This window comes from Grampus griseus (genome assembly GCF_964374135.1).
Source record: "Grampus griseus genome assembly, chromosome: 13".
Lineage (NCBI taxonomy): Eukaryota > Metazoa > Chordata > Mammalia > Artiodactyla > Delphinidae > Grampus > Grampus griseus.
This window is the reverse complement of record NC_139007.1, coordinates 9,707,155-9,731,431: the sequence shown is the minus strand read 5'-3', so window position 1 is coordinate 9,731,431 and position 24,277 is coordinate 9,707,155. Positions and strand designations below refer to the sequence as shown.

The 24,277-nt window shown below is 44.0% G+C and overlaps 1 protein-coding gene across 3 annotated transcripts in view; it reads right to left on the bottom strand.

Annotated features, from left to right (window-relative positions):
* Positions 1-24,277, bottom strand: part of KCNQ5 (potassium voltage-gated channel subfamily Q member 5) — a gene marked incomplete at its 5' end in the record, with an annotated part of 580,981 nt that overhangs the window by 37,970 nt on the left and 518,734 nt on the right. For all 3 annotated transcript variants that reach the window (XM_082669167.1, XM_082669168.1, XM_082669169.1), the window contains one exon: positions 23,650-23,870. In XM_082669167.1, the coding sequence (XP_082525293.1) occupies positions 23,650-23,870 (221 nt within the window). The remainder of the gene's footprint in view (positions 1-23,649; positions 23,871-24,277) is intronic.

The following is a 24,277-nucleotide window of genomic DNA, read 5'->3' as shown; positions in this document are numbered from 1 at the left end:
CCACTGCTCTTTGGCACGAAAGATAAAAACTCTTTTTTTGTCCCTTTCACGCCCTTCCCCGCCAGGTGGCACACAGAAATGCGCGTAGTCTGCAGCCCACGTCTCATAAGGGCGGGCAGTGGGTGGGCTCCACACCGGCTGGGATAAGTTACAGCCTGGGAAAACGAGGGTTACTCTCATCGCTTTCTCTTTGAAGTTTCTAAGTCACCTCAGAAATAGAACACTGCATCCATATTCTTCACCAAACTACATCCTTGATAACTTCCTAAAATATGATTTATCTCAAATTTCAGTGCAAACGTAGCACACGGCTGATTACTCCCAGGCAGGTAAAACATACCACACACAGTGCCTGCCGACCACGGGAAACCTGGTTGTTGGAATTCAGTCAAAATGGTAATCTAACCGTGTTTAGCAAACACACTAACCAGCACCCTCGCAATTTGGAAAACCAGAATTTTATTTTTTTTGTTCTCAGTCTTGCTAATTAGCAACATTCAGAAATACTAATTCACACTAATGAGGGATCTATTATGTAAGACACTACTGCACTTGAGCACTTTCTCTGTAAGACCAAAGACCCCACTCACGCTGACTGAGTAGATAATTCATGCACTATCAGCATCTTAACTTATGTTAATTATGGTGTGAATTTCTCTAAGATTCTCTATTAGGGATTGTCAATTAACCTTACTTACTGGCTAGCAGAAATGCTGGCAAAAATTCATGGATGGTTCCTGACACTTAATTAAAAGGAGTCTTTCTGTTTTGAGTGATGATATGAAGCATTGGAGAGTGTTCAAAAATAACTGACATGGTCTCTAGGCTAAAATTGCTGATCACACCATAACAATGCCTAGTAACTGCCTAGTAAAGTACTTAAAAAATTATTTTGAATCGCACAGGTTACTATTGATATATTCACCATCTTTATTCAAAAGGGAACACTGGAGTATGTTTTATACTTCTTTTAAGATTATTGCAACAATAAGGCAATACAGGAGTTTAATTATCTTCTTAAAAACCACTCAAATATCTAGTTTATCGACTATCTCAACATTCAGTGATTCAGCAATAAACACGTTTAATAATATCACACTCTGGGCTTCAGTGATGCATCTCATTTGTGTGGGGGGCTTTTTACAATACCAAAGCAATTTCTATAAAGAGGTGCAATGAACTGTCTCCTGACTAAATAAATATTAAATCATTTATTTGGTCATTATCTGTTAATTATCCATTCGCGATAAATATTTTCTCAGCAACTATTATGTGCCATGTACTGTGCTGTCATATAGTAAATCAATGCCTCTCTTCCAGAACAAACGCATTATTTCTGTCACCTTTAATAAAGGCAATGATCCATGATAAAAAATAGTCTGAGATATAATAAGGATAACTTCATTCTTTCTGTGATTATATAAATTATTTACCAGGAAGACTCCTAAAACTCACTCTAAGGAATAAAGAAAGAAAGTTTGTGTGAATATATAGCTTTTAAACTTCCATTTACCGTTGACAGAAATTGCCATCGGGTGCTGGAAGAAAGGAAGATGAAAACATGCAAATTAATCAAGCCCAGGACTTTAACTCATTAAAATCAATGCAGAAATTAGCATTAATAAATTAACAAATAATAACAATACATTCAATGTACTGAGTACCTGTTCTGTGCCAGGCAAGAATATTACACACATTACATCTCACTAGTGCACAAACAATCCTATTAGGGAGGTTTTATTCCTGCTACTTTATTCTATTTCATTTCTTTGGCCGCATGGCAAGGCTTGTGGGATCGTAGTCCCCTAACCAGGGGCCCTCAGCAGTGAAAGCGCGGAGTCGAGTCCCAAGCACTGGACCGCCAGGGAATTCCCTCCTGCTGCTTTAGGAAGAGAGAAGGAACTCAAGCACAATGAGGTTAGGTCACTTGCCTCCTCCCCAACTACCTTGTGGGGGAAGTGGGATTTGAAACAAGCTCCCTTTTATTCCCAAACTGTGTTTTTAACCACTGTGTTGGATTAATTTAATTTTCATAAAAAATTTCTTGAGAACTCACCATACTGAATTGAAAACAAATACATAAATAGTCACAGCTTTGTGAAAACATTTTTTTTTCACTCATAGACACAGAGATCGAATTTTGTAGACTTTCATAGTTCTGCCGGTAAGTGATCTCAGTGTGTGCAATAAAAGCAAGGCAAATTCATAGTCCAGCAGGACTGCCTTTATTACAACGAACGTTCCGGTAATCCTAGCACAGCCAAGTGATTATAAGAAAGCAAAGGCCAACCACTGAGACAATCGCGGGTCCAGCCTGCCGGCACCACCCCAGTTGGCCTCCTCGTACAGTAAAATAACTGAACCAGGTCAAATTGGAAGAGGCTGATGGATGGCTCCTGCTATTATAGACTAAGACAGACAGTACGTCACCTTAGGGAGAAACATTCTGAAACATGGCAAAGTGACTTAAAAGAACTTACTGAATCTTATCTCCAAAAAGATGAGCTCTGTCTCCTTTGAACCATATTCAGAGACATCTGACCACAGTCAAACAGTCAGGATTTGCAGTGGCCCAACAAACTGCAGAATTACAAATCTGCACTATTCATTAAACAATTCTGTTGGGGAGTTCAAAAGAGATCTGGTAAACTATTCCCCAACTTTCAATTCTTATTAGGCTAGCAGCGATACTGCCAGGAAATGACAACGTGTTGACATTGGTACCATTTGGGTGAGCTTGGCCAGAGATGGCAACGTTTAAGAGTGGCCTTTCAAAAAATAATGGGAATTACTGATGTGTTACCTTGATGCTTGAAGGGGTGGGAAACAATACTTATAGATTATGTAATGACTAAGGGAGCATGGCTTGAGCAGACAGGCCATATTAATTGGAAAAGAAGATATCAAATCGTTTGACTTACACTACACTTATAGCTGATTTATTCCACATTTCATGCATTCACTCATTCGTGATGTGATGTATGTGAAAGACATCTGCTAAGCAGCATGGTAGGACAAGAAGAGCTTTGGAATCATGCCTAAGCGCGATTCCAAACCCCAGCTCTGTATTTAGATAGAGGTACGTGGGCAAGTTATTTACATTTTCTGGGTCTCAATTTTTTTATCTGCAAAACAGCTGTGTGGGTGTTGAAGGCGCTAACAGATGGAAAATGCCTAGATGATTGGAATAGTATTGCCGATCACTGGAACAAAGCTGGAGCCGTCCATAGGGGTGAATGGGGGACCGCTGACGCCAGAAATAACAGTCTCCTACACTGCTGTTGCAACAATATTCTTTAACAGAGGACTATCATTACCTACAGAGGAGCTGACAAGTGCTTTGGTGCACAGAAAACTACATCTCTTTATTCAGATCTTTACACTTGCATTCTTCCCAGGAGCAACATGGCTTTTTCTTCAGCTTTTGTCAATCACACCCATTAATGAATGCTTTTTAAAGGGTTGCAGACAGTAGGTTGCATGCCTCCCCCTGCATCTTCTGCAGTGATTTTAACGATGGCAGTTGGTGGAAAAGAGCCATGTGGCTGATAGGGTCTTGGTGCTCCAGCTGGGTGTCAGGACTGTGCCTCTGAGGTCGGAGAGCCGAGTTCTGGACATTGGTTCACCAGAGACCTCCTGGCTCCACATAATGTCAAACGGTGAAAGCTCTCCCAGAGATCTCCATCTCAACGCTAAGACACAGCTCCACTCAACGACCAGAAAGCTACAGTGCTGGACACCCTATGCCAAACAACTAGCAAGACAGGAACACAACCCCACCCATTAGCAGAGAGGCTGCCTAAAATCATAATAAGATCACAGACACCCCAAACACACCACCGGATGTGGTCCTGCCCACCAGAAAGACAAGATCCAGCCTCATCCACCAGAAAGCAGGCACTAGTCCCCTGCACCAGGAAGCCTACACAACCCACTGAACCAACCTTAGCCACTGGGGGCAAACACCAAAAACAACAGGAACTACGAACCTGCAGCCTGCAAAAAGGAGACCTCAACCACAGTAAGTTAAGCCAAGTGAGAAGACAGAGAAACACACAGCAGATGAAGGAGCAAGGTAAAAACCCTCCAGACCAAACAAGTGAAGAGGAAATAGGCAGTCTACCTGAAAAAGAATTCAGAGTAATGATAGTAAAGATGATCCAAAATCTTGGAAATAGAATGGAGAAAATTCAAGAAACATTTAACAAGGACCTAGAAGAACTAAAGAGCAAACAAACAATGATGAACAACACAATAAATGAAATTAAAAATTCTCTAGAAGGAATCAATAACAGAATAACTGAGGCAGAAGAATGGATAAGTGACCTGGAAGATAAAATAGTGGAAATAACTACTGCAGAGCAGAAAAAAGAAAAAAGAATGAAAAGAATTGAGAACAGTCTCAGAGACCTCTGGGATAACATTAAATGCACCAACATTCAAATTATAGGGGTCCCAGAAGAAGAAGAGAGAAAGAAAGGGACTGAGAAAATATTTGAAGAGATTATAGTTGAAAACTTCCCTAATATGGGAAAGGAAATAGTTAACCAAGTCCAGGAAGTGCAGAAAGTCCCATACAGGATAAATCCAAGGAGAAACACGCCAAGTCACATATTAATCAAACTATCAAAAATTAAATACAAAGAAAAAATATTAAAATCAGCAAGGGAAAAACAACAAATAACATACAAGGGAATCCCCATAAGGTTAACAGCTGATATTTCAGCAGAAACTCTGAAAGCCAGAAGGGAGTGGCAGGACATATTTAACGTGATGAAAGGGAAAAACCTACAACCAAGATTATTCTACCCAGCAAGGATCTCATTCAGATTCGATGGAGCAATTAAAACCTTTACAGACAAGCAAAAGCTAAGAGAATTCAGTACCACCAAATCAGCTTTACAACAAATGCTAAAGGAACTTCTCTAAGCAGGAAACACAAGAGAAGGAAAAGACCTACAATAACAAACCCAAAACAACTAAGAAAATGGTAATAGGAACACACATATCGATAACTACCTTAAATGTAAATGCATTAAATCCTCCCACCAAAAGACATAGACTGGCTGATGGATACAAAAACAAGACCCGTATATAGGCTGTCTACAAGAGACCCACTTCAGACCTAGGGACACATACAGACTGAAAGTGAGGGGATGGAAAAAGATATTCTATGCAAATGAAAATCAAAAGAAAGCTGGAGTAGCAATTCTCATATCAGACAAAAAAGACTTTAAAATAAAGACTATTACAAGAGACAAAGAAGGACACTACATAATGATTGAGGGATCAATCCAAGAAGAAGATATAACAGTTGTAAATATTTATGCACCCAACATAGGAGCACCTGAATACATAACACAAATGCTAACAGCCATAAAAGGGGAAATTGACAGTAACACAATCATAGTAGGGGACTTTAACACCCCACTTTCACCAATGGACAGATCATCCAAAATGAAAATAAATAAGGAAACACAAGCTTTAAATGATACATGAAACAAGATGGACTTCACTGATATTTATAGGACATTCCATCCAAAAACAACAGAACACACTTTCTTCTCAAGTGCTCATGGAACATTCTCCAGGATAGATCATATCTTGGGTCACAAATCAAGACTTGGTAAATTTAAGATAATTGAAATCATATCGAGTATCTTTTCTGACCACAACACTATGAGACTAGATATCAATTACAGGAAAAAAATCTGTAAAAAATACAAACACATGGAGGCTAAATAATACACTACTTAATAACCAAGAGATCACTGAAGAAATCAAAGAGGAAATCAAAAAATACCTAGAAACAATTGACAATGAAAACAAGATGATGCAAAACCTGTGGGATACAGTGAAAGCAGTTCTAAGAGGGAAGTTTATAGCAATACAATTCTACCTCAAGAAACAAGAAACAACTCAAATAAACAACCTAACGTTACACGTAAAGCAATTGGAGAAAGAAGAACAAAAAAACCCCCAAAATTAGCAGAAGGAATGAAATCATTAAGAACAGATCAGAAATAAATGAAAAAGAAATGAAGGAAACAATAGCAAAGATCAATAAAACTAAAAGCTGGTTCTTTGAGAAGATAAACAAAATTGATAAACCATTAGCCAGATTCATCAAGAAAAAAAAGAAGACTCAAATCAATAGAATTAGAAATGAAAACAGAGAAGTAACAACTGACACTGCAGAAATACAAAGGATCATGAGAGATTACTACAAGCAACTATATGCCAATACAATGGACAACCTGGAAGAAATGGACAAATTCTTAGAAGTGCACAATCTTCCGAGACTGAACCAGAAAGAAGTACAAAATATAAACAGACCAATCACAAGCCCTGAAATTGAAACTGTGATTAAAAATCTTCCAACAGGGCTTCCCTGGTGGTGCAGTGGTTGAGAGTCTGCCTGCCGATGCAGGGGACACAGGTTCGTGCCCTGGTCTGGGAGGATGCCACATGCCGCGGAGCGGCTGGGCCCGTGAGCCATGGCCGCTGAGCCTGTGCATCCGGAGCCTGTGCTCCACAACGGGAGAGGCCACAACAGTGAGAGGCCTGCGTACCGCAAAAAAAAAAAAAAAAAAAAAATCTTCCAACAAACAAAAGCTGAGGACCAGATGGCTTCACAGGTGAATTCTATCAAACATTTAGAGAAGAGCTAACACCTATCCTTCTCAAACTCTTCCAAAATATAGCAGAGGCAGGAACACTCCCAAACTCATTCTACGAGGCCACCATCACCCTGATACCAAAACCAGAGGAAGATGTCACAAAGAAAGAGAACTACAGGCCAATATCACTGACTAACATAGATGCAAAAATCCTCAACAAAATACTAGCAAACAGAATCCAACAACACATTAAAAGGATCAAACACCATGATCAAGTGGGGTTTATCTCAGGAATACAAGGATTCTTCAGTATAAACAAGTCAATCAATGTGATAACCCATAGTAACAAACTGAAGGAGAAAAACCATATGATCAACTCAATAGATGCAGAAAAAGCTTCTGACAAAATACAACACCCATTTATGATAAAAACCCTCCAGAAAGTAGGCATAGAGGGAACTTACCTCAACATAATAAAGGCCATATATGACAAAGCCACAGCCAACATCGTTCTCAATGGTGAAAAACTGAAACCATTTTCACTAAGATCAGGAACAAGACAAGGTTGTCCACACTCACCACTATTATTCAACATAGTTTTGGAAGTTTTAGCCACAGCAATCAGAGAAGAAAAAGAAATAAAAGCAATACAAATTGGAAAAGAAGAAGTAAAGATGTCAGTGTTTGCAGATGACATGGTACTATACACAGAGAATCCTAAAGATGGTACCAGAAAACTACTAGAGCTAATCAATGAATTTGGTAAAGTAGCAGGATACAAAATGAATGCACAGAAATCTCTTGCGTTCTTATACACTAATGATGAAAAATCTGAAAGAGAAATTAAGGAAACATTCCCATTTACCATTGCAACAAAAAGAATAAAATATCTAGGAATAAACCTACCTATGGAGACAGAAGACCTGTATGCAGAAAACTATAAGAAACTGATGAAATAAATTAAAGATGATACAAACAGATGAAGAGGTAAACCATGTTCTTGGATTGGAAGAATCAACACTGTGAAAATGATTCTACTACCCAAAGCAATCTACAGATTCAATGCAATCCCTATCAAACTACCAATGGTATATTTCACAGAACTAGACCAAAACATTTCACAATTTGTATGGAAACACAAAGGACCCCAAATAGCCAAAGCAATCTTGAGAAAGAAAAACGGAGCTGGAGGAATCAGGCTCCTGGACTTCAGAGTACACTACAAAGCTACAGTAATTAAGACAGTATGGTAGTGGCAGAAAAACAGAAATATAGATCAATGGAACAGAATAGAAAGCCCAGAGGTAAACCCATGCACATACGGTCACCTTATTTTTGATAAAAGAGGCAAGAATATACAATGGAGAAAAGACAGCCTCTTCAATAAGTGGTGCTGGGAAAACTGGACAGCTACATGTAAAAGAATGAACACTCCCTAACACCATACACAAAAATAAACTCAACATCACTAATCATTAGAGAAATGCAAGTCAAAACTACAATGAGGTATCACCTCACACCAGTCAGAATGGCCATCATCAGAAAATCTACAAACAATAAATGCTGGAGAGCGTGTGGAGAAAAGCGAACCCTCTTGCACTGTTGGTGGGAATGTAAATTGATATAGCCACTATGGAGAACAGTATGGTGGTTCCTTAAAAAACTAATAATAGAACTACTATACGACCCAGCAATCCCACTACTGGGCATATACCCTGAGAAAACCATAATTCAAAAAGAGTCATGTACCACAATGTTCATTGCAGCTCTATTTACAATAGCCAGGACATGGAAGCAACCCAAGTGCCCATCAACAGATGAATGGATAAAGAAGATGTGGCACATATGTACAATGGAATATTACTCAGCCATAAAAAGAAACGAAATTGAGTTATTTGTAGTGAGGTGGATGGACCTAGAGTCTGTCACACAGAGTGAAGTAAGTTAGAAAGAGAAAAACAAATACCGTATGCTAACACATATATATGGAATCTAAAAACAAAACAAAAAAAGTTTATGAAGAACCTAGGGGTAAGACAGGAATAAAAAAGCAGACATAGAAAATGTACCTGAGGACACAGGGAGGGGAAAGGGTAAGCTGGGATGAAGTGAGAGAGTGGCATGGACTTATATACACTACCAAATGTAAAATAGACAGCTAGTGGGAAGCAGCCTCATAGCACAGGGAGATCAGCTCAGTGCTTTGTGACCACCTAGAGGGGTGGGATGGGGAGGGTGGGAGGGAGACACTAGAGGGAGGTGCTATGGGGATATATGTATATGTATAGCGGATTCACTTTGTTATATAGCAGAAACTAACACACCATTGTAAAGCAATTATACTCCAATAACGATGTTACAAAAATAAAATAAAATAAAAAAGAAAATGCCTAGTCAACTCCTGTCGTATATTAGGTGCTAACAACGTTGTCTTCCCTCCCTTTCCTTCTGAGGCTCTGGAAGTGAAAGAAACCATGGGGAGAAACACAAAGCGATCATCCATCGACACTGTGTCCGCAGAACCAACTGCACGTAATGAGAGTGAGTAAGCTAAAGTGGCGGGTGTGGGTTGGGACAGTGGAGTCCCCACTTCACGTTGGGCCATCCCCATGATTTGCTGTGACCCTCAGGATGCAGTGACTGTCACTCTGTGAGCACTTGAGCCGAGGCCTCAGAGACCTTGCAGGTTCCGCTTCTACTCTTTTAACAGAGAAGAACAAGCTTGACTCCATACTGGATCTGCTTCTTTTACTTTAACCTTCGTATTCTACTACCTTTGCTTCCAGTTAAGAATGTTGCCTCTAGCCTGAAATATACAGAACAGCCCATTCTCAAGGCTCTGACCTTTAAGGGTATAGCACCGTTTACATTCATATAGAGATAACAAAGTTGCAGAACAGAGAATGACATTTGTCTTGTTGGAGGTTTACAAGAACATTGTGACCCAACCGCGGACAGCCGCAAGAGCAAAGGATGCTACACAAAGAAGTTTGCAACAAGTAACCAGCCCTTCCCTCATCTGGTCTTTAAAGATGCTGTTGCTGAAACCTTCAGGGAGTTCGGGGGTTTTTGGGGCCCGAGCCACCTGTTCTTCTTGCTCGGCCCTGCAATAAACCTTTCTCTGCTCCAAACGCCGATGTTTCGGTATTGTTTGGCCTCACTGTGCATCAGGCACACGGACTTGCATTTGGTAACACTCTCTTAGGAACCTACCACCATGAGAATCTGCCCGACCTGCTGGAGTCTGGGAGACTGCACTGAGCGGAGATGGGTTTGCCCAGCAGCTGGTCACAGGTGTACAGGTGAGTCCAGCCAAAGCCCGAAGAACTGCCAACAGAAGTGCAGGCTGAAAAAGGGTTGCTGTTTTAAGCCACTAAATCTGGGGGGAGGGGACAGCTTTGTCTGAACAGGTAACTGATACAAATACAAGACAACGTGAGGTCATGACTTTTTTCAACCAAAGCACAAAATCATGGGAACACAGGTTCAGTTTGGGGAAAGCTTACTCACTGGCTCTGACATCATGATGTAGTACACCAGTTGCTACTGCATAAGACTAATGAAAGATGGAAATCTCTCACCAGGGGGAATTCAGGGTTTCATGTGCAAATGAATCTTTGTGACTAGAGGTACAGGGATTAATTTTCCCCAGGCAATATTCTTCTGAGCTTTCTATATTTTCAGAGTTTAGGAACTGTTGTTATGCATTGTATGTGGCAACAGACGAAAGAGATGGCAAGAGAAGAAAAGCTGGGAAAAATCAGACGTTGAAAATAAAAGGAATTTAGAACAATTTGAGCTTCATACTGCAGATAACAGAAAGCAAAGCCTGGGTAACTTGGCTTTTTCCTGGGTCAGCCATTGAAAGGATCCTGGCCTTTTTTTCTTCTTTCTTTCTTTCTTTTTTACCCAGTAGAACACTCCATGAGAGCAATTAAATATAACTTAAAAATTGTGTCCTACTGGTTTCTCTTTGTGGAACAGAGAACTAAGTGTGCCTTTGAAGGAAATAGCTTGAAATATATGAATGAAAAATCACCATGCAGCTGAAAAGTGCTCCCCTTATATAGTGGCTAAATTCTGTGATCTGTGTAACAGCTGACTTTGTGCTTACTTTGTGGAAAGTGTGAAGGCTGCACAGTGAGGAAGATGCGTCCCCACTCCCCAGGGCCAGTCAACACGGTCACCGGGGTGGGGCTGGTGGTAAAGCTTACAGACAAACGGGTCATGTCTACTCACCTGGCCCCTCTAGTGCCAGAAAAATGCTGGCTCTGGGCAGTCCCCCCACATTCGGTGACTTGAATGGGAACCCACCAGTTGAAGGGAATTCATCGTCCTGTGAAGGCTCCACTCTGGAGAGCTCACGTGCGCACGCGCACACACACACATGCACACGCACAGGCACACACGTCAGGGTAGGCGGGGCACAGAGGACACACTTCTCAGGAGATTCAGGGCTGCAGCCGACAGTGGAAGGGAGGAGGAAGAGTGGGGCTCATGAGAAGTAAGAGGCCACGCAAAGCACTTTTCTCTGCATCCGAGGAGGTGAGGGCAGGTCAGAGCAGCATCCCTCAGCCGGTCCTCCCCTCGTCCTCTGCTTTTCAGGGGGCATAAGAGGTGATGGTTGAGGAGGAGCCAGAAGAAGAGTTGCAGAACGCGGGGTGAAAAGATCTCTCTGGGGCTGTCTGGCTTGACCTCCTCAGGGCCTGGAGCCCCTGAGTGTTGATGATCCAGGTTCGGGGTGAAGGCATCCAGGGATGGGCTCTTCCATTGGTGCGGGGTCTCTCATTACTAGACTGTCCTGATACTGAGCTAAAAGCTGGTATTCACACTGGGTTCTCGTGCTGCTCTTTGAAGTGACCAAGAACATCCCTTCAACCTCTTGAAGCAGCTAAAGGTGGGCCACACATTATAACAGAAAGAGCTCTGGGGTAGAGGTTAGCACACTTTGGCTTTGCTCCTGACTAGCTGGCTTCCTGCTTCCTCATGTTCTTTTATTTCTTGTACACTAATCAAATGCTCCATATGACTTTTGAAAGGCTGCACTAAGACTGGAACACAAAAGACTAGCTGTCATGTGATCAAGGCTGACCAGGATGTGCCGGGGTTTTTCTGAAATACAATACGTAGGATTCTGGACGTGACATGGTTAGACTGGAGACCCCAAGCCCAAATGCCTCTAGAGGGAGGCAGGTAATGAAGACAATTGAAAGGGATGGGAAGCTGGTGGTTGGGGTTCCTGGAAAGACAACAGGCAGTGGTGGAAACCTGTCACTTAAAAGACCCGCCAGTGCAATGGCATCCGTGTAGCTAGCCATTGAGACGGTCCCCAGTGAGTCCACTTCCAGGTACCCACCCTCTGTGCAGTCCCCTTTACATTGTTCCAGGGTTGGTCTGTGTGACCCTGAGGTGGAGGAGGTGATGAGATGTTAGGCTATAAAGGACTGCAGCAGAGGTAGAGACAAGGACATGACCTCACCTCTTACGAAAACACCAAAATCACAACCAACTGCTGGACAGCCATCGCCAGGAAAAATGCTGGAACATACTAAAAGAGATATCCTGCATCCAATGACAAAGAAGAAGCCACAACGAGACAGCAGGAGGGGCGCAGTCACAGTAAAATCAAATCCCATATCCTCTGGGTGGGCAACCCACAAACTGGAAAGTAATTATACCACAGAAGTTCTCCCACAAGAGTGAAAGTTCTGAGCCCCTAGCCTGGGGGTCTGGCAATGGGAGGAGGAGCCCCCAGAGAATCTGGGTTTGAAGGCCAGTGGGGTTTGACAGCAGGAATTCCACAGGACTGGGGGAAACAGGAACTCCACCCTTGGAGGGCACATACAAGGTCACGTGTGCACCAGGACCCAGGGAAAAAAAGTGGTGATCTCATAAGGGCCTGGGAAAGACCTACCTATTGGTATTAGAGGGTCTCCTGCAGAGGCTGGGGGCAGCTGTGGCTCACTGTGGGGACAAAGACACTGGCAGCAGCAATTCTGGGAAGTACTCACTGGCGTGAGCCCTCCTGGAGGCCACCATTTTCTCCCCAAGACCTGGCCCCACCCAACAGCCTGTAGGCTCCAGTGCTGGGATGTCTTGGGCCAAACAACCAACAGGGCAGGAACACAGCCCCACCCAACAGCAGATGGGCTGCTTAAAGTCTTCCTGAGCCCACAGCAGCCTGCTAAACAAACCCCTTGACACGGCCGTGCCTGCCAGAGGGACAAGACCCAGCTCCAACCACCAGTGGGCAGAAGCCAGTCCCTTCCACCAGGAAGCCTGCACAAGCCTCTTAGACAGCCTCACTCACCAGGGAGCAGACAGCAGAAGGAAGAACTACAACCCTGCAGCCTGTGGAAGGGAAACTGCAATCACAGAAAGTTAGCCAAAATGAGATGGCAGAGGAATATTTCCCAGATGAAGGAACAAGATAAAACCCCAGAAGAACAATTAAGTGAAGTGGATATAGGCAATCTTCCCAAAAAAGAATTCACAGTAATGATGGTAAAGATGATCAATGTCTTGGAAAAAGAAGGGAGGCACACACAGATCGAGAAGATACAAGAAATGTTTAACAAAGACCTAGAAGAACTAAAGAACAAACAAACAGAGATGAACAGTACAATAACTTAAATGAAAAATACATGAGAAGGAATCAGTAGCAGAGTAACTGAGGCAGACGCATGCATAAGTGAGCTGGAAGACAGAATGGTGGAAATCATTTGCCATGGAACAGGGCAAAGAAAAAAGAATGAAAAGAAATGAGGTCTAAAAGACCTCTGGGACAACATTAAATGCACCAACATTTGCATTATAGGGGCCCCAGAGGGAGAAGAGAGAGAGAAAGGACCAGAGAAAATATTTGAAGAGATAATAGCTGAAAAATTCCCTAACATGGGAAAGGAAGTAGTCACCCAAGTCCAGGAAGTACAGAGAGTCCCAGGCAGGATAAAGCGAAGGAAGAACACACTGAGACACATAGTAATCAAACTGACAAAAATTAAAGACAAAATAAAAATATTAAGAGCAACAAGGGAAAAGCAACAAATAACATAAAAGGGAATTTCCATAAGGTTATCAGCTGATTTCTCAGCAGAAACTCTGCAGGCCAGAAGGGAGTGGCAGGATATATTTAAAGTGATGAAAGGGAAAAACCTACAACCAAGATTACTCTACCCGGCAAGGATCTCATTCAGATTCGATGGAGAAATCAAAAGCTTTACAGACAAGCAAAAGCTAAAAGAATTCAGCATCACCGAACCAGCTTTGCAACAAATGGTAAAGAAACTTCTCTAGGCAGAAAAGAAAAGGCCACAACTAGAAACAAGAAAATTACAAATGGAAATGCTCACTGGTAAAGGCAAACATACAATAAAGGTAGGAAATCATCCACACACAAATACGATATCAAAACCAGCAATCATGAGAAGAGGGAAGTACAAATGCAGGATATTGGAAATGTATTTGAAATTAAAAGACCAGCGACTCAAAACAACCTTGTTTATATATAGACTGCTATATCAAAACCTCATGGTAGCCGCAAACCAAAAATCTACAATAGATACGTACACACAGAAAGAAAAAGCAATCCAAATACCATTCTAAAGTTAGTCAGCAAATCACAAGAGAAGGGAACAAAAGAGGAATGGAAGAAAAAAGACCTACAAAAACAAATCCAAAACAATTAAAAAAATGGCAATAAGAACATACATATTGATAATTACCTTAAATGTAAATGGATTAAATACCCCAACCAAAAGATGTAGACTGGCTGAATGGATACAAAAACAAGACCCATATATATGCTGTCTACAAGAGAACCACTTCAGATCTAGAGACATACACAGACTGAAAGTGAGGGGATGGAAAAAGGTATTCCATGCAAATGGAAATCAAAAGAAAGCTGGAGTAGCAATACTCATATCAGGCAAAGTAGACTTTAAAGACTGCCACAGAGACAAAGAAGGATAATACATAATGATCAAGGGATCAATCCAAGAAGAAGATATAACAAGTTTAAATATATATGCACCCAGCGTAGGAGCACCTCAATACATAAGGCAAATACTAGCAGCCATGAAAGGGGAAATCAACAGTAACACAATAACAGTGGGGGACTTTAACACCCCATTTACACCAATGGACAGATCATCCAGACAGAAAATCAACAAGGAAACACAGGCCTTAAATGACCCATTAGACCAGATGGACTTAACTGATATTTATAGAGCATTCCATCTAAAAGCAGAATCCACATTCTTCTCAAGTGCACATGGAACATTCTCCAGGATGGATCACATGCTAGGCCACAAAGTGAGCCTCAGTAAATTTAAGAAAACAAGTCATATCAAGCCTTTTTTCTGACCACAACACTATGAGATGAGAAATCAGCTACAAGAAAAAAACTGTCAAAAACACAGACACGTGGAGGCTAAACAATATGCTGCTAAACAGCGAATGGATTGCTGATGAAAACAAAGAGGAAATCAAAATCACCCAGAGAGAAACGAAAATGAAAGCACGATGATCCAAGACCTACGGGACACAGCAGAAACAGGTCTAACAGGGAAGTTTATAGCAAACAATCTTACCTCAGGAAAGAAGAAAAATCTCAAAGAAACAACCTAAACTTACACCTAAAGCAACTAGAGAAACAGGAACAAAACCCCAAGTTAGTAGAAGGAAAGAAATCATAAAGATCAGAGCAGAAATAAATGAAACAGAGATGAAGCAAACAACAGAAAAGATCAACGAAACTAAAAGCTGGTTCTTTGAAAAGACGGCAGCCTCTGTCTTGGGTACTCTTTCCCTCTCTTGAGCGTGTACTGTCTCTGCGGCTGAACCACATGAGGACGTCCAGGCAACGAATGAAGGGGCCGATGTGAGGAGGGAATGAGACCTGCCAGCAAGTGCTGCAGTGAGCTGAGAATGGACCCCCCACCCCCTACCCCCCGCTGAGCCTTGAGATGACATTGGGCCCAGCAAGAGCCTGACTCTGAGCCAGAATCACCCAGCCAAGTCACTGCAGGACTCCTGACCTCAGAGACTGTGAGAGTGTAAGTGTCCATAAGTAACAGATAACGAATACAGCATTCTAATTCATTTTAAAGCACCCACGTACACGTGCACACACACTTTGCTGTGCTGGAGAAACAAAGTTCAGAGCGCCAATTTACACAACCCTGCAATTCTCAATAAAACCTGGATCCGCAGAAGGTGGAAAGACATGGCGTAAGGCTGTACTCAGAGGTCACCTGGCATCTTAGATTCTGCCAGAAGAAAGGAGGTAGAATCCATTCAAAACTCAGATCTAAAGCAGGGAGCTATTTTTTCCCCACCACGAGAAACCAAACATAGTTTTCCCTATCACTGTAGGGTGACAACAAACATTGGGGAAGAACCTAGAGAAATCTGGACAGAAATCTTGTTCTGTGATACAGAGTACTTGGATTAGAATAGAAAGTCACGGCAATCTCCAGTTCAATCAAAGTAGAAACGCATTTCCCCAGTAATTAAACACGAGGAACAGGCACTTCACAAAAAGTATTGGAAAAAGCAACCATTTACCGGAAATACGATAAATACTTAGTCTCTTAGAGTCTATAACCAGAGATTGAAAGGTCTCTTCTCCCCAACCTCCCATAGGGATAAGAACCCTGGGACACAAGAGCAGATGCTGGGGGACAGGGAGGGTGCAGGACACCCAGGAGAGGAGCAGGACCCGTTCCTGGCTGAATAAATGGGGAACCCGGACAACTAAGGAGAAAAGAAACCCGTGAATAGGAATTGAGGTGATTCCTCCAGGTAATGCTTTTCACCAGTTACCTTGGTGAGGGATGGAAAGTGTGTTTCAGATTCCTACTAAATACCCTCCAGGCTTTTGCACAGAATCATGCCAACAGTTAAGGTGGGCATAGACTGGACTTTTAATTTCCAGACTTTCGACCCAGTCATTCTCAGGAAATCCTTTTGTTCTGGTGTGAAAGAAAACCCTCAGGCTTTGTTCCAGGTGGAGCTCAGAGGAGTGGGTGAGCTCCCCAGTCAGGGGTCCCTTCCGGGGTCCAGCTGAAGCCCTGAGGGAAGACGGCCTTCGCAAGAACTAAATCTGTCAACACGAGGCAGAGTCATCAACAGGTAATTTCATGAAGTGCCAGGAGGTATCATGTATTGTGGAAAACGATAATCAGAGTCTGGTTGAAGCTGGATCAACAGTGCAGGAAGTCAGGAAAAACGCTAAGTGCAGTGCTGTGCGTGGCATTTTGTGGAAACACCAAAAATGTCAACTGGGGAGACTGAGAAAAACACGAGGGAAGCAGATGCCATTGGAAAAGAAGCGCAGAAGAGGCCCAGCACCAGATGAAAGGGCCGTGTGTGCGGCCGGGTGAAATATGAAATGCTGGCAGCTTGTGATGTATGCTGCCTGGAGGAGAATACCCCGTTGTGGGTACAGGAGTCTGTTAGTTGAGGCTGGTTGCAAAACCACTGCACTAAAATGCTTCCCTTTTGCCATTGTTCCCGTTGATCTACTGACAATCTCAAACAAGATGTTTACGAGACGGTGGGCCGGGGACCCAGGGGACAGAGGTGGCGTTCTGCCTTCTGGAGGAGTTGAGGGCTCCAGCATCCTGGGCTGTGCATTCCTTCTCTTTTGCTCATTTCAGGTGAGACCCAGTCGGCTGTCATTCACCCGAAGGGAAGATGGGGTACCAGGCAAGCAGCCTGAGGCACGGGGCGTCTGGGGCCATGAGGAGGTGCTGAGGAAGGCAGCTGCCCCAGTTTTCCCCTGGTGGCCGTGGTGATAGGAAGCCCACAATCTGGGCCGACTGCACGTGGGGACAGATTGTATTATCTCAATCCGAATTCATTTATTTTTCCCTAGGTTTTGCTTTACCCACTTTGTCCTTCTTTTGAAATACAAGGAGTTGGGCCAGTCTGCGGTCACGGTCTCATGGAGATTAGGTGATGAAAGAAAGGAGGAAAAAAAAAAAGATAATGATAAACAAGAAATAAACCAAAAACACGTCCCAATCTCGCTTTCAGACGCTCAGAGGAACAGAAATGACGTGTGGACAGAATACTGGGGAGGAAGCATGTTTAGGGGCATTCTTCCCTGCCACCTTCACGACGAAGCAGGGAAGATTTCTTGGTTGTGTCAGACACCACTGGAGGTTTTCTCCCAAGAGCTGATCCCCAAACAGAAACCCTCACATCTCTCCAGTCACACCCCCTGCCCCGTCCCCTGACCTACTCGCCGTGGAGGAGTCTGGCCGCAGACCAGGTGCTGGATGCCGACTGGCAACTCCAGCGCCTGCTCTCCTCACCAGTGGTCATTTCAGGCGTGAGACCCAGTTTTGCCACATAAGACGTGACTGGACTGTTTTCCTCACAACCTAGGGCGGTCCCCCCTTTGCCTGTCAAAGCGCCGTGTGTGGGGAAGATGCTCGTAGCCATCCGGCTGCCAGCCTGGAGGAAGCAGCACACAGACCACAGCTGGGCAGAGCGGAAGGAGAGAGCCGAGAGCAGGGGAGCCAGGGCGCCTGCCTCCTGGCTGGGAGCTGTGCCGCCTCTGACCTTCTCTTCACGTAGTGTTGATGATACATTTCACTACTGGTTAAGGTAGTGGAGCCTGCTTCTCTGTGCCCCGCAGCCAAAGGCACCCTAGCGGGTACCCTGGCTGGAGGAGAAAGGCAAAGAAGAGAAGTGAAGAGAGAAGAGCTCCTTGCAGTGCCTGGAACAAGGGAACGGGCCTCAGAGACCCCCATGATCGGCAGGCATTTTGCCTCTTTGCCCCCCAGCCTCTGCTCAGGGACCCCTGCATCCAAGGCTGCTAGTCTTTATCATGAACTAGAGCAGCCAGCACGAGCCCTGAGGGCTTCCCACAAGAACTGATGCGTTTCCTTGAGCAGCAACAATGTTACACATGTTAAGACATGCATGTTACATGCAGTATTTGAGACAGATTTTTTTTTTTCACGCTCTACAGGGTGGAGCCACCTCCAGCTACTGCCTTATCTCTGTCGAGATTTTCATGCTCTTTGATGCAACTCTGAAAGGCATTCCCAGTACAGCAGGGTCCGTCACGACAGCCTCTTTGATAGCAACCTAACTAGTCACCAGAAACCTCGGCTTGCCCCTAGCTCTCCCTAATTTCATCCTTTGGGCTCTGCTGCCTGGCATTCCTTGGACTTGCTTCCGCCACGTTCCATGTGCTCATCTGTGCTGATGGCTGTCCATCTCCTGATACTACCTTCTGTATCTGGAAACAGACCTCAGATGGCCTCACGGTTTGCCTCCCTCCTTGGGTGACAGATGCAGGCCAGATGGCTGTGATCCTGAGCCTCTGCCGGGTGCTTGATTGACACAGAGACGGGTAATCTAAAGGCCGTTTCCCAATTTGCTGAATCTTCCACTCTCTTTTTTTTTTTTGCGTTACGTGGGCCTCTCACTGTTGTGGCCTCTCCCATTGTGGAGCACAGGCTCCGGACGCGCAGGCTCAGTGGCCATGGCTCACGGGCCCAGCCACTCCGCGGCATGTGGGATCTTCCCAGACTGGGGCACGAACCCGTGTCCCCTGCATTGGCAGGCGGACTCTCAACCACTGTGCCACCAGGGAAGCCCCGAATCTTCCACTCTTTGAAGACGATGCAGTTCAGAGGTTTGGCAGCTGAGGTTGGGAGAAGGAGGGGTGGGCCAGTGGCAAAGTCGAATGGTTTCTAAGGGAGGGGGATCTGGCCAACTGAAGATGGAAGAGCAACAGTGCGAAAAAGGAGAAATGAAAGATGCTTAAAGGGAAATCGATACGACAGCTGAGGGCGCAGCTTTAAACGTGTCCTCCAGGAGGGCTGGGAAATCAGATGGTCTGGGTGTGCACCAAGGCTGCCCTGCTCACGGCTTAGATCTGGGCAGCTCTCAGCTCCCTCGTTCACAAGATGGGGATCACGACTTTCCTCCCTCATAGGGTTATTGGAAGAATTAAATGAAATCATCGAAGTAAAGCATTCAGAACAGTGCCAGCCAATAAGTGTTACTTTCATCATTATTATTCTTGTATATTAAAATACAAATATTTTTAAGCCACCTAATTTATTTTTAAAATGAAAATTGTACACATTTAAAGTGTACACCATGATGACTTGATATACATATACATATAGTGAAATGAAATTGTGGTATAAATTATACAATGGAGTATTACTCATCCTTGAAAAAGGAAGATATCCTGCCATTTGCAACAAGATGGATGAACGTGGAGGCCATTATGCCAATTGAAATAAGCCACACAGAAGGCTACAAAATGCAAGATCACACACTCATTATATATGGAATCTAAAAAAGTCATATCCTACCTAAATTCTGAGATTGTATGAAGAGGCTTAAATACTATTGATTGACTAGTGGAACATTTCTATCTCTTATTATTAGATTTATAAACTAAAACTACTATTCATATCATATTGGTCAAAATCAGTTTGCTATGGCAGGCAACACCACCCTAGTCCCTTACAGTTTACTTTCTTCCTTTTGCTCTTTGTAAATTTCTGGTGACAGCATCTGCCTGTTACTGTCCACTTCTCTGGTACACATGGATGTGGAATTTAAAATTGTGTCCTTTAAAATGTAACATGTAAATTTCATCAAAAATGCTAGCAAATAAAAACAACATGCAATACTTAATAACCTTTTGTAAGAGTCATTAAATTATAACAATAATACCATCTGTAGTAAAGGCTATCAGATTTGGGAAGAATCATTAAAATTTACAGATTAACCTTAAATTTCTTTAGTTTTCCTATTATGGTGTCTTTTAGTTAACAGGCTCATTATTTTCCAAATGTAAGTTAGTTATTAACCTCAAGGCCAGTCTGAATTTCTATTTTTCTCTCTGCTATTCATCCACTCTCCCTGAGCTGTTAATGGGCATTGAAATGCCTAAAATATGTAAAGGGAAAACAGAAGTAGCAAAAAAAGAGCCCCAGAAGCGAATGAGCAAATAGATCCAGAATAATTGGGAGCTGGATGCAGTATTATATATTATTTTCTATGGGTAATAAGTGGATTTTAGAAATACTTAAAACATATAGAGGCACTATATGTAAAAATGTATAAATTGAAGTCTACATTTATTTGATAGCTACTTCAGTTTTCTTTTTCTATAAAAAGTGAATTTCTGTTTTCCCAACATCTAACCATGAGGTAAATCAGAGGTCAAGGTTCTGGGCTACTGGAGCAAGGAGTCAGGAGTCATGGTCTCTTGCGGGTGGGCAGCCAACAAAGCTACTTCAAGAGGACAGCAGTCGGCCTCCTGTCACTTGGGGGACTCAGAACCAATTCAGACAGGTATCAACCAGGGAAAAGCAATTCCCTTCTAATCAAAGAGAACTGCACTTGTACGAGATGAGGTAGAAAATGCATGGTGGGAGACCTTTCCAATTTGTGGTTTGGAAGAGAACAGGACTTCTGTTTCTATTTGTCTGACCTCTGAGACATCTTTGCAGTAACTGAAAAGAGTGTGATGGATAGTGCTGACTCTAGGAGTCTTTGAAAAATGCTTCCCCTCTGGCCAAACATACAAGTAGAATTCATTTTCCATATTCAGAATCTGGATTGTCTGACTTTTATATTTAGATGTGCTCAGCCAACAGTAAGGACCTCACAGCACGGAAGCGATGCTTTCTGAAGCCCACGTTGGAAGGGTAAGGACCCGCTGTGGCAATACATGCGTTTCCAGTGCATGTGGACCCAGGGCGATGGTTGGAGCTGTGTGCACCCCCGGGGATGCTGTGCTGTGAGTTTGCAGGGGCTCCTGTATGGGCTGAATGGCATCCCGACAAATTCCATGTGCTGAAGTCCCGGCCCTCAGTCCCTGAGAATTCAGAGACAGGGTCTTGAAAGAGATAATGAAGTTAAAATGAGGTCATCTGAGTGGGTTCTAATCCAATATGACTGGTGTCCTTATAAGAGGAGGAAATCTGGACACAGACATGCACAGAGGGAAGAAGTGGAGACACAGGGAGAAGGTGGCCGTCTGTGACCCAAGGAGATCTCAGACTTGTAGCCTCCGGAACTGTGAGAAAATAAGTTTCTGTTGTTTAAGCCACCCAGTCTGTGGTACTTTGTTACGGCAGCCCTGGAGGCTAATACAGTTCTATTCGTAGTAGGAGCTGTCAAACCTCATTAGACAGTCCACGTCTACCCTCGGTGAAGGCTAGTCCCCGGCACCGAGACCAGGAGGAACGCCACCTAAGGAGAGGGGTTTGGTGGCCACCAGTTAGACCAAGGGCCCCCAGAGTGAGGGAGAGGAAAAGGGCAGTGTCGGAGAGGAGGACCTGACTTTTTAATAGAAAATCCTCTTCTGCCTTTTTATCACAAAAGCTTTACATGTTCATTGTAGAAATAATAGGAAATACAGATGAACAACATGAAGAAACAAAACATAACTCTGATCTTACCTCTTGGAGGTAACTGTTCATTCATTGTTATAAATCTTTCCAGAACTTTTACTATAAATATATGAATTTACACACACATCCACACACAGCCAAGATGGAATAATTTACTTTTTGTGATCCTTTATCTATTTCAATAATTTTAGACTTATAGCATCTTTTCTAACGTCTGCTACTTCATTATATCGACTGTATCCTAGAAATGGAATTGGTGGGTGGGAGGCGTCCAAGCTTAGGCAGATGTAAAGGCCTCTTGATATCTGTTGCCAACTTGCCTTCCAGAAATCATGTGTCCATTTATATCTGGCAAGTCTATTTTGAGTGCTACACAAGCCTTGTAACTGCTAACTCTTGACTCAGCTGTTCATGGGCTTTCAGCCAATTCCTAGGGAGGAGAGTGCGGAGACCAGAGGACACTGAGATCTGTGCCGCCAGTGACTCGGGACACTGGGGGCTTGGTGTAGGGCTGGGAGGGGTGTCCGGTGCTGGGGGGAGCACTTCCCACCTTAGCACAGCGGCAGGAGGAGGGCACCTGACGGGTCAAGTGTGCAGCCCAGATGGCAGCTGCGAGCTCCGCCAGGAGGGCCTGTGCCGGATCAGCCACTGGGCGCTGCTGGGAGAGCCTGACGTTCCCGGGTGTGAAGTGTGAGGAGGGAACTCCGGGGGCATCCCTGAGAGTGGAGGGCGGCCCCACGAGCTCTGAATGGGCTGGGAGGGCCGGGGGCCGAGGGTGCCTGAGGTCACTGTGGGCCCGGGTTGTTACTTTTATCCCGCTGCCTGGGAGCACGCAGGTTCTGCTCGGGAGTGCACACAGCGGGGCTGACGGCCTTTGCGGGCTTTTCCGTGTTAATGGAAGATGCGATTTGACTTTGGTTCTTTGCCCAGGATAAGAGATCCTGGGGGGCGTTCTTAAAAGGAAAGCCAAGCTAATCTTAAATGAAGAACAAAATGTTTTACTTCATAAACCTTGAAATTATATGGCACTCAATAAAACGTGTTGGCAAGTAAGCTTCTGCCACAAAATCTGATAAATAAAATAGGTTAATGCCTCTCAGGAGAAGAACCTGAATTCCACTTATCATTAGATAGAACTTTCAGTGAGAACCTCTCTAACAAAGATGAGCAATGGTCTCTGATTTAGGGGAGAACAGAGCCTAGCAGAAAAGGATCCGCATCCTCACTGGGTCCAGAAAGGCTCCGGCCCCTTCTCCCTGTGTCTCAAGGTTCCTGAGCATCTGGCCATCTTCGGGCCTTTGCAGGTCAGACATGTCCTGTGCATCTGAAGCACAGTCCTGTTGACCTGATACGCACCTCGCCTGAGAAATAACGATATGCTGGAGATATGAGTGAAGAATTAACAACACTGTGTCTGACTTCCCTGAAACATAGACTTAGGTGTCAAAGTTGCTTCCAAAAGTAAACTTCTGTACACTCGCCCAAAGCAGGGAATAAATTTCCAAGAAAACAAACAGTTCTTCCCCTGGGGTTGACTCCTTCCTTCTGCGATTGGCACCGGAGAGAATTAACCACTCATCATCTCGAGCGTACAGTGAAACGGTTACGGAGAAAAGGGACGGGCTTACCATCTGCCACCGGCTTGGGCTGGGAGCTCTTGAGCCGCAGCGAGGGCCGGAAGCGGGTGCGGTCGTTGAAGCTCCAGCTCTTCTGCACTTTGGTGGGGCTGCCCTCGGTGGTGATGTCCGTGCTGGGGGACCGCCTGTCGCCCAGCGAGGCCTGCCTGCTCTTGACGCTCTGGCCCCGCGGGCTCGCCATGCGTACGCGCTCCTTGAAGCTGAGCTTCTGGCTGCGGGCGGAGCACAGGGCAGCGTTAGCACGTTTTGGGCAGTGCCGTCCACCCACGTGGGTAAATGCTCGGATGAAACTGCATACGACCATGTACTTCAATACACAGAATGTTCTTAGCAAGTAGGGGCACAGCGATACAGTTTTCCCTTATTGCAAATTTAAGCTTTATTGAACCTCTCTGTTTGCATTCAAATCCGTCTCATTCCACAGTTTTGCACACCCTTCCTGGATTCAACGAAGCCTGAGACCAAGCACAGCGGTTTGTGCACAATGACACTGGAAAGACCAGAGATCTGGTTTGGTGTTCGCCTTAGAAACAGATTTTAGATTTAACCTCAACTTTTGAGACCTAAAAAAAAAGGTTTTGTTTTTTGTTTTTTTCTGCGGGGGGCGGGGAGCATATCT